General features: G+C 38.6%; 1 protein-coding gene across 2 annotated transcripts; it reads left to right on the top strand.

Moving 5' to 3' along the window:
• Positions 1-3,849: 3,849 nt before the first annotated feature.
• Positions 3,850-10,606, top strand: ddx19a (DEAD-box helicase 19a). 2 transcript variants are annotated; one of them, XM_031565839.2, is made up of 12 exons: positions 3,850-4,070; positions 4,780-4,822; positions 4,911-4,961; positions 5,077-5,212; positions 5,307-5,399; positions 5,611-5,737; positions 5,837-5,951; positions 6,086-6,263; positions 7,986-8,223; positions 8,378-8,540; positions 8,822-9,013; positions 9,113-10,606. In XM_031565839.2, the coding sequence occupies exons 1-12, from the start codon at positions 4,014-4,016 to the stop codon at positions 9,172-9,174; spliced, it is 1,455 nt and encodes a 484-aa protein (XP_031421699.1). In that variant the 5' UTR covers positions 3,850-4,013; the 3' UTR covers positions 9,175-10,606. The 2 variants fall into 2 exon arrangements, with proteins under 2 accessions (XP_031421699.1, XP_012697151.1); XM_012841697.3 differs by having other exon boundaries at positions 3,851-4,070; positions 5,635-5,737.
• Positions 10,607-11,012: the final 406 nt, after the last annotated feature.

The following is an 11,012-nucleotide window of genomic DNA, read 5'->3' as shown; positions in this document are numbered from 1 at the left end:
AAACATTATATACATGTTATATGATGTAGCTTACCATGCTTACATAGAGTGCTCTAAAGACAATCAAAGCACAGGATAGATGTAACTGTCAAAACATAATTTGAAATTATTGAAATAATACCTTCTGATGATATATTATAAGGCAAACTTGAGACATTTTAAGAGAATTTCCCATTCGGCAATAATTTTCTTTGTGGCTCAGACTATGAAAATGAAATATCTTGCTACAAATAATCAGCGTACTGTCATAAACAACTCCAACTAGAATGATGCGTAAATATTGTTGTGCGTTGTGCTGCTACCATGGTGACATGCTGCTTGATGATGCCCTACGAATTACTTTGTAATTATGTGTATCACTTACCACTCTGTGATGATTACCTTGTCAGTATGAATATCACATAGCACTCCACTGTCAGATATTTGTCTTAGAATCACTGTTTGCTCTATCACACAATCATCAGCATTAATCTGTCATTGGTGTTTTTGGCATTCCTGTGTATTATAACTTGCATTAGTCCTAGGTTTTGGTTGTTGCCTCAATACTTTCGTTCTATTTTCAGCTTGCTTATTTTTCTATGGTGTATACTGTATATACTGTGCAATACTCTACCAACTTTTGTTGTTGTCATGGAAGCACTTAGAATGAGCTACCACAAGACTTTCAACTCTCACTCTCACAAAATTGATATAGGATACAGCCAAAATGGTCACCACCTCCCCCTGCACTGTCACAATCATCTCAGCTGAGCATAAAATACATGAATTCACCCTCAGCTTTAGAGAGCCCTTGAATTGATATGACCATGTGATGGTTCAAAGGGCTACTCGTCAGTTGGTTCGACAACAAACATGGGGTTGATTAGTTTGTATGTGATACGGTCTATGGGTTGAATACTGATGAGATATCAATTAACATTTTGGCACATCTATTCATTTCCAAAAAAATACTCTCAGACAATACATAAAGACATGTATGTTTTTCCCCAAATATAGATCAAATCCTTGAAGAGACATTAGATGAATCACGTTTATTTACTTAAGAGCAGGGGTGTAGTGGAGGGTAAACGCACGTAAACGACGTTACGCACCTTTTTAATTACAAAACAGCATTTACGGACCTTTCTATGATCATTTACTCACTTGTCATTATGCAATTTAAGACATTTGAATCAAAAATATACCCAGCCTTTCACTGCATTAGGCCTACAATAGCACACCACACTGTCCCTTCCAACAAACTGGCACACGCCCCCTCTCTCCCCCGTCATTCCTCGGAGATAACACAGCCACTGCTTGCAAGCAGTCAAATCAAGCTGCTATAGCCTGCATACAGACACACGCATGAAAGTCAGACAGTACTTTGAGAATCCTAAAAAAAAAACGGATTGCAAATAGTAAATGGGCCGAAGTAGTTCTTAATTTTTCAGTTAAGATAACTTTAGTTACCTGTAGCCTACAGATTGATGCTAAAGCCTACTAACATAACATTAACTAGGCAACCTGTCTGAATCGATGCAATACATTGCTAGCTGGACATGGCCTTGTCCATTTCCACACTAAATGCACTTTGTGTACAGAGAAAGAGGCAGACAATGAACAGGGACAGAGACACAGAGTTGAAATGTATTTGGTCAGTGAAGGCACCGAGACGAAGGTTCGTGGAAGACACAAGGTGCTAGTCTACAAAACTGGGGACTCCATTATGTGTCAAATTAAAATGAATAACAAAGTGTGTTGTTAAATATGCAATATAGGCCCAATTACAAAGCAAAGGGAACTGGGAAAAGTTACAGACTTAACATTGTTTAAGTCACCTTTTGTTGCAATAGTGGAAATGAACACAGGGCATTCTCCTTGTTGGGAAACGAGGGAGCGATGGGACCGAGCGTGCAAGTGCATCTGGCAGAAGGGGAGGGGAGGCAATCAGAAACATGGCAGATTAATTCATACATGTATCAGGATAAGCATGCTAGCATACATGTGGTAAATGTACACAATTTATACAAACATAACATGGTATACACATAGACACAAAATTGATAGTGTATAAGGTGGGGAAAGAGCATTCAAATATTGTACTGCTTAGTGGGTATACAGTGTGCTCTTAGGTTACTATTACAAGGTACAAGTAGAGTAAAGAGTATTAGAGTATTAGAGTATTAGAGTATTACAAGTAGAGTAAAGGAACAGAAAACTATGTCGATGGTGGCAAATATTTACATTGCAGGTGAAGCTAGCACAGAGTATTGGGTAGAATAAGTGCATGACAGTGTGGTGGGGGGTGGGTAGGTGTAGGCCGAGGGTTTCTGCAAGTAGGTCAGGTGGAGTGACTGAGGCAGCATCTTACAGCAAAGAAAGTCTAGACTATAAGGAGAAGAAAGAGACTTCGACTGCCAATACACGTAGGTGTACTTAATGGAGATGGCGATGAGGAAGAATGTTTTCCCAGCCATCCGCATTTGCAAGCAAAGTTCATGCTATAAGAAAGAGAAAATGTGGTTAGTTAACATGAATTTGATAAACAGATAAAGGGATACATTTAGGTAAACAATTAACAGTCAGCAATATAGGCACTTTATCAGTATCAGTATTGACATAATATGATATAGAAGGAAAGGGATAGGGAGAGGCTGCCCAGCACGTTGTATGGGAATTTTGTCCATGTTTAGTTTTGATGAGTTATGGTTTAGTTATGGTTGGCTGACGTGGTACATGTGAATTTTTGTAAGGATAGCAAGGGTGGCAGGATACACAACAGTACAGAACTGCCTGGCGACAGTCGCAACACGAGCCACATGGATACATGACACAGAACATCAGTCTGTTCCATCTGGTAGCCTACTCAGCGGTACTGAGCACAGCCCATCTTGAATTAAATACAAAGGCCTGTAAATGCGAGCATGTAATTAATCCCTTGGAATTTATAATGCCATGGAAGTGCATAGGCTATAGTCATGATGTCAATGAGGTTATTGTTCATTGCTTGCCCCATATGTATGCCTATCAGCAGGTAGTTAGAAATCCTGCTGATGCACTCAAATTGGCTTGATAACTAACCTTCTTAATTAACACACAGAAAAAGTATCATATGGTTAGAACCATTACCATACTTGCAGAACATCATCTGCAGCAGGCTTATATTTGCAGACACATCAGGTTGACTTGGGTTGGACAAAGACACTAAAACACAAGGAAAATCACACTAGGGCATTAATCGTAACACATTGACTAATAGCTAACAGAAAATACACTCCAACATTAACACAGGAGGGAATCCACAAGACATTCCAAATCATATCACTACACCTGGAATTATACATGTATTACTCGTTTTTCCATTCGCACCGCACCATGGACTATTTCATGTCACTCATACACACACACTGACCATTAACACTCCCGCTACAATGTTTTATATCACGTTCGTTTTCCATTCAGTCTGATACTGCAACGATACACTGCTTTCCCATGGCGAATGCATATCCACAGGTGTTTCCAAAGAAGAAAAAAGGACCTGAGGTGATGACATCTAGGTAGGATAGTCTACATTCCCATTAGTCTTATCTTACCTCTATCATTATTTAGATTCTTCTCTAAGGGAAACTGCACACACTGTAACCCCAACAATACCAAATTAGTGGTCGAGATACACATAAAGGTCCATTGATAGGGTAAAGAGAAACACAGAGAAGAAAGACCCAGTCAATGCATAACATTTATGTTGGAAATAGGTTCGCATTTGACGTAGTAACGCCAGTTTGTGTGGTATCTCGCTGAGTCATGTTGTCATGTTGCACGCAGGTGGAACTATTAATTGTGTCCATTGGTTCATCCGAACTGTATTCAAACACGGCTCTGTCTAACTGGGAATCCTCTGCTGTTAGCCCCTTTTGGTCGGTCGTGGTAGTGAGAGGCTAGTGTAGGGAAACACGCCCAGGAACAGTGCTGGAGGATTGCAGAAAACAGCAGACAGTTTGTAAATTAGTTTAGGTGCAGAGTAGTTGGGTACAATGGCGACTGATTCCTGGGCCTTGGCAGTTGATGAACAAGAAGCTGCCGCTGAATCTGTAAGTTTATAGCTAGCTAGCATAGCTTAATATTACGTTATATCAGCATGTCTAGCTGAATGCCTAGCTCGCCTTAGGGACCTAACTACGTTAACTGTCAACCAAGGGATATAGAACTTCAGACTGTCATGGTCGAGTTGCATGACAGTGAAATCTCGTGGACATCTCATTTAGCTAGCTATACTAGCTAGCTTGTGAGTTACTTGATGCTTTTCTTGTTAAAGTCGGGTTTACCGACGTGTCCAGCGTATCCAGCTAAGTTTTGAGAAAGTTGTTAGCTGGTCTCATGTAGTGGCATGCTGTTGACACAATGTCTCTCCTCATTCGCAAAAGTATTTTAATTTGCATGCATGTTCTCATCAAAATATCCTTGGCTTGCAAAATTAAACAGCCATAAGGGATATATTTGTCGACCAAAGTTATGGCATCAACACCCAGCCATAATGGTGCGGGGATGAAGTATGATGACTTTTTAGCAGCAACTGTGAACGACATGACAGTGTTTATGCTGACGAAGCTAGACTGATTTGTCACGTTGTGTTTGTCATCTAATATTCGTAGTTCTCGTCGTCGGTTTATATAAAAACGGCCTACTTGAAGCTGTAGAAGGCTCGTTTTAATCACTTTCTTTATGTTTTTAGAAAAAGTTGTTGAGGCGAAATAACTAAAGTGAAGGCGTGTCTTTTTTTTATTATTTTTTTTAACATAGATTGGATCCTTGCAGATTAAAGAGAAACGAGAGTCCGTAAATGGTAAGGCAAATTTTAGGTTTAGAAACATTTTAGAAAATGTGGTTATTTTCTCCCCCATTGCAATACTAACATGACATCACTGTTTTAGGAACAGTGAAACCAGGGGAAGATGGTGACAAAGCTGATGAAGAGGAGAAAGGTGATTTTGAACTATTACAATTTGAAACTGTGCCAGTTGTTATTATTCTGCTGTTAGATGTAAGTAGTTCAGTGTTGTCAAAAAATAATGTGTACTTTGTAATATTTTCCCTCAGAGGACAGGGCAGCTCAGTCATTACTGAATAAACTAATCCGGAGCAATCTTGTGAATACCACCAACCAAGTTGAAGTTCTTCAACGAGATCCCAACTCTCCTTTGTACTCTGTAAAATCATTTGAAGAGCTGCGTCTGTGAGTACCTGAATAGAATGTCAATTACCCCTGTAAGAAAGATTTGACATAAACAGGAGGAACCTCCATAATATGTTCTTGTCCTTCATTGCAGAAAGCCTCAGTTGCTTCAGGGGGTTTATGCTATGGGCTTCAACAGACCTTCCAAAATTCAAGAGAATGCCTTGCCAATGATGCTTGCTGAACCGTGAGTTCACACAGAAATGATAAAAATCTTTTATTAGAAAGGATAACCATATCAAAAGTTGTGAAGAACGTAGCACGAAGCACATAAATATACATTTTGTCATGACGTATTATATGTGAACACACAAATCTCGGTTGATGTTTTGAAAATGAGCTTGAGTGTTACTGTGTTACATACCGACACGATAGTTGCTTCATTGCTCTCCCTTTAGCGTGTATATTCCCTCTGGTTCCAGACCTCAAAACCTGATTGCCCAATCCCAGTCTGGTACAGGTAAAACAGCAGCCTTTGTGCTAGCCATGCTAAGCCATGTTGACCCAGCTAACAAGTGGACTCAGGTCAGTGGGCCATTACCATTCCTTTGGAGCCATGGATGCATTCATTTAAGTTCTGATATAGATAACTATTTTAACCTTTTCATGTTTCTCTATCTTCAGTGTCTCTGTGTCTCGCCAACTTATGAACTAGCCTTGCAGACCGGCAAAGTCATTGAACAAATGGGACAGTTCTATCCTGAAGTGAAACTTGCTTATGCTATTCGAGGCAATAAAAGTGAGTGAGTGTGAAAGCAAATCACTCCTTTGTAATTCATTGTATTTGGCAAGTTGTAAACGATTGTGTGACCATTAAGGGTCTACTTTTGCATTGATGTTCTTTTACACTATACTGCAAAACTCGTTCCACAGTAGAAAGAGGGCAGAAGATACAGGACCAGATAGTCATTGGTACCCCTGGTACTGTGCTGGACTGGTGCCTAAAACTCAAGTTTATCGACCCAAAGAAGATCAAAGTATTTGTCCTGGATGAAGCAGATGTCATGATTGCGACACAAGGCCACCAAGACCAGAGCATCCGTATCCAGAGGTAAACTATGTTCACTGTCTATAGAGGGTAATTTTTTTTTTAATTATAACCCGGCGAGAAATACTCTTTTCTGCTGGCAGGTGTCCTGATTTTTCTGTATAACAGGACACTTATAAAGTAGATCTGATAAAAAGTTTTAATCACCGTTCTATATAAATGCTCTGGACACTTGCTGAATTGTGAATGTTGACTATGACAACCATAGTAAATAACGGTTAAGGAATGAACAAAAGAAACAGAAAGTTTTCTCTCATTTTGCCAAGTGGTGCAAACACAATCCATTATGTGGTTAAATAACAAGTTGACTGGAGAACTAGAAAGCTAGCAGGCATAGAATCAGAAACCGCAAGCTTAAGGATTCAGGCTTACCAACAATGGAATAAATTGCAACCAAGCAAACTATCCAACGTTATCCTTGTCCATGACTAAAGAAAGTAGTACTACAAACTAAACAGGTTGGCTTATTTTTAAACTGAAACTTTAAAATGTTTCCATTGTCAGGTAAACATGAATGTCTAAACACATGTGGTAACCATGGTATAAGCGGGATAACTGTCTTCAAGGCAACCCGTTATACGGAAATATTCGATTTGGCGGAGGAAACGCTGCTTCGCTTCTTGGAGTTCTTTGCCTTGCCTGATCCAATATTTTTAGGGGAAAAAGGGACACCTCGTCAGAAGTTATCCCTTAGTTAACATGAGGACTTGTGTGATTTTGTTCAGTGCACTGGTTGTTAATGCACAGTTAGGCACAGATGCATAAATCAGAAATGGAAATGAACAAGAGGATAAATGATAAATGAATGACTAGGTGGTATGACATAAGTGCTCATTGGGAAGGTCCTCATTATTAGGGTTTCGCCACCATGACAGGGTGGCCGCGAATATAACAGGAGATTAAACGTAATACATACTTTTGCGGGAATACAGAGAGCCAAGATGTTGGCGATTTATAGCTTTTGAACTTTATTGTAAGGTGCAATATGCCAACCTGGATCTGATCTTCCCACATTACACACCACAATGACATACTAGGGTATGGACTTTGCTAATGAAGATTGATACAAATTATATTGGCAGTGTTTGGATTAGCTAGTATCTCATGTCCCAAACACTTGAGATCACAGAAAAAAAGACTATGTGGACAGTAAGTCAAAGTTACAGAATCCAGTAGAGAGGTGAGGCAATACATCCATTACCTCAAGAACAGTTTTTAGGGAAGTGTTGCACACTCTCTGTATTTGCTGTAAATGAGCTATGAGCTGGCAGAGCAGGGACAGGGAGAAAGGGTTTGAAATATCTTGCAGGTCTTGAATATTGTCTCTTTAGAGTCACCCTAGCAATTTGAAGACCTTAAAATGTTTCACACTGATAAAAATAGCTTGAAATTGCTTGTAATTTTAAAGAAAAGTAAATAAAAAGGCAGATTTTTGTAAATATTGAAATGTGTTTAAATGCAATAAAGAGGTTATTTGAACCTAACTGCAACCCACATACGTGCTCTACTATTTCAGCCAAGTTGGGCTCTTAGCTATGAGTAAATGTTGCTGCAAGCCTCTACGGCAAGGTTTTATAGACAAATGACTTGGAGGGAATTAATACTAAAAAGTTGTATTATTGAAGAAATGGTCATATTACGTTGAAGTTTTACAGCTTTGGAAATATCTGTGTAGTTCAGAGGCAGTGACATGATTCATTTTTCTGATTCTCTTCCAACCACTAGAATGCTACCAAAGGATTGCCAAATGCTGCTGTTCTCTGCCACCTTCGAGGAATCTGTCTGGAAGTTTGCAGAAAGGATCGTCCCAGATCCCAACATCATAAAGCTCAAGCGTGAGGAGGAGACCTTAGACACTATTAAGCAGTACTATGTGGTGTGCAGCAATAAGGAGGAGAAGTTCTCTGCCCTCTGCAACATCTACGGGGCCATCACCATCGCACAGGCCATGATCTTTTGCCACGTATGTATTATGAGATTATTCTTTCCCTGTTTGCCTAACAAATAAGAATTGGAACAGTCTACACCTTGACATATTGTCAGGTAAGCTGATTCTTTTGTTGACATTGAGCCATTTGAATGTGAGCTTGTGGCTTGTACTATGTTCTATCTCCTAGACCCGTAAGACGGCGAGCTGGCTGTCAGGAGAGCTGTCAAAAGAGGGCCACCAGGTGGCACTCCTCAGCGGAGAGATGACTGTGGAACAAAGGGCTGCGGTCATCGAGCGTTTTAGACAAGGAAAGGAGAAAGTCCTCGTCACAACCAATGTGTGTGCTAGAGGTGGGTTTTTCGAAGCAGCAGAATAAACATGAATACTTCCTGGTCTTTTTTTCACATCAGAAGATTTATTCTTAGAATCACAAGTTGAAAAGACCGACACCAGTTATTCAATCCTATACCGTTGGTCTATTATTTTGAGATAGGTGTTACTTTTAAAGTAGGATTTCCTACATGTAGACAAATGTATGTTGTAAATGTCCAAAATGTTAATATTTGGTTTGTTTTGCTTGTATGGTGAGGGTAGTGTGGTGGTGTATCTCACAACATGCTTTTATGGACAGGTATTGATGTGGAACAGGTGTCTGTAGTGATCAACTTTGACCTTCCTGTGGACAAAGATGGCAATCCAGACAATGAGACATATTTGCACAGAATTGGACGCACAGGACGATTTGGCAAGAGGGGCCTTGCAATCAACATGGTTGACAGCAAACACAGCATGGACATTCTCAACACAATCCAAGATCACTTCAGTGCGTATTGAAATTCTCTGTCTAACCTATGCCTATGCATTTAATATTTTTTTAGGAAGTATTTATGTAGACTACCTCTAACCTGTCTTTCTACAACAGGTAAGAAGATTGAAAAACTGAACACAGATGATCTTGATGAAATTGAGAAAATCGCCAACTAAGGACAGCAACTGAGGTGCAGCTCAACACTACTGTCTTGCATTTATTGAACGCTATGTATGCAGTTACCTCACATCAGACTTGTGCTGTTTGACTTCAAGTAATATTAGGGCTATATCTTATTTTTGCATGGGACAAAGGGGCAAAATATGTTTACATAAAATTGAATTAGGTCCTTGAATGAGGAATTTGTTTTAAAGAGCTGGTCATCTTCTATATAATGCCAAATAGTTCAGTTTGGGATGTTTTGGAATAGTGTCAGAGTTCTGGTTCTCTGCTCTTTTTTTTTCCTCCTCGTGTTTTAATTTGCTTTGAAAGTGTTTTTTATAGACTACAGATGCTGATCCTGCGCTTACAAAAACTAGTCTGGCAGACTCCTGGGGAGCAGGTATATGTAGCCATTATGATAAAAGGCAACATTTACATTGCTGGAATAACGTGTTTAGTGTTATTTGTATTGTTTTGCACTTTGTTGGGTATGTTACCTTTTTGTAAAATGGTAATCCTGTGGGACAACCTGAAGCATTCTAACCAGACATGGGAGTCAAATTGAAACTGTGCCTAATTTTAAGTTTATTTTTTCAGGATGTTGAAATAATCTCACAGCGCTTAATCAAATGTGAGTACTTTCAACAGACCAGTGGTATTAAGTCAAACTCAAATAGAAGTATTCCATACTAACCTCATCATCTATTTGCTGTTTGCCTGATTAATGATGGTGTGGCTCAGAGGCACAGTATCTAAAATATGTACATTCCTTTTTTTTCTAACAGTAAACATTGTTTCTGGCATAATTTATGATTGAAATACTTCAAGGAACTCTTGAACCATAATTTGGAATGTGTTATGCAGGTCTCATATCTCGAAGCGGGATATGGGTTTGGAGGGGGGGGGGGAAGAAAAGGTTAAATGGCTAATCTGTGAAATAATAACTATGTTACGTTCCGTCATGTTCAATGACCAAATGTTTTACTTGTTTTGAGTTCTGTTAGGACTGTGAATTTATGTTCCTTGCAATATTGGCTAGCATATTCTGTTCATAGACAGGAAGTCAGGCACTTTTACCAAGTAAAAATAGTATTATTATTATTATTATTCAGATGTACCTAAATTGTTAGGAAAGATTAGAATTGTGAGATTTGTTTTTGAAGAAACAATTATATCTTGGAAGAAAGAAAAAAAAAACTTAAAAATGTGTTTTGACTTTTTGTACTGCAGTTGGTATGCATATTATGTTTGGATTGTGAATGCATACACTGTTTTGAAGATGCTGCAAATGCAATTGAACTGCAATGCTCAAAAATGAAGCACTACATAGATTATAATAATTAAACCATCAAATCACAGCTCCTAAAATGTTTTCCATGGCTGGATTTATGGTGTTATGCTAATTTCTTATCATTATTGTAATAAAGAATGCTTAATAGCACATCATCATGGGTTTCTCTCCTTTAAATGCCTTTGTTTTGTTATCAAACCATGTATTGAGTATGAATTCAAAGTTAAATGAATAATATCACCATCATTTTTACAATAACTTAATTTTGTTCATTTTGGTAATTTAGTAATCCTTACACTATGTGCTACTCCTCTTTGATTTTTCCATAGTCCCAGTCATTGTAGTTGGAATGAAGTGTCTGAGGACTTGACACACAGGGTTTAACTTTAAAGTTTTGTGTCTAAGATGTCCATTATCGTTAAAATAAAAAACCAAATGGTGATATTCCTTGTCAAAATAATGGATATTACCTCCCTCTTCACAAACTAAATAACCTACTGAATAGTCGATATATCATGTTTAATGATGAACTAATGAAAGTGTACAATGGTGGAATTTCTC

The sequence above is a fragment of the Clupea harengus genome, chromosome 4, assembly GCF_900700415.2.
Source record: "Clupea harengus chromosome 4, Ch_v2.0.2, whole genome shotgun sequence".
NCBI lineage: Eukaryota > Metazoa > Chordata > Actinopteri > Clupeiformes > Clupeidae > Clupea > Clupea harengus.
The sequence above is the reverse complement of the archived record's forward strand: the minus strand, read 5'-3'. Positions and strand labels throughout refer to the sequence as shown.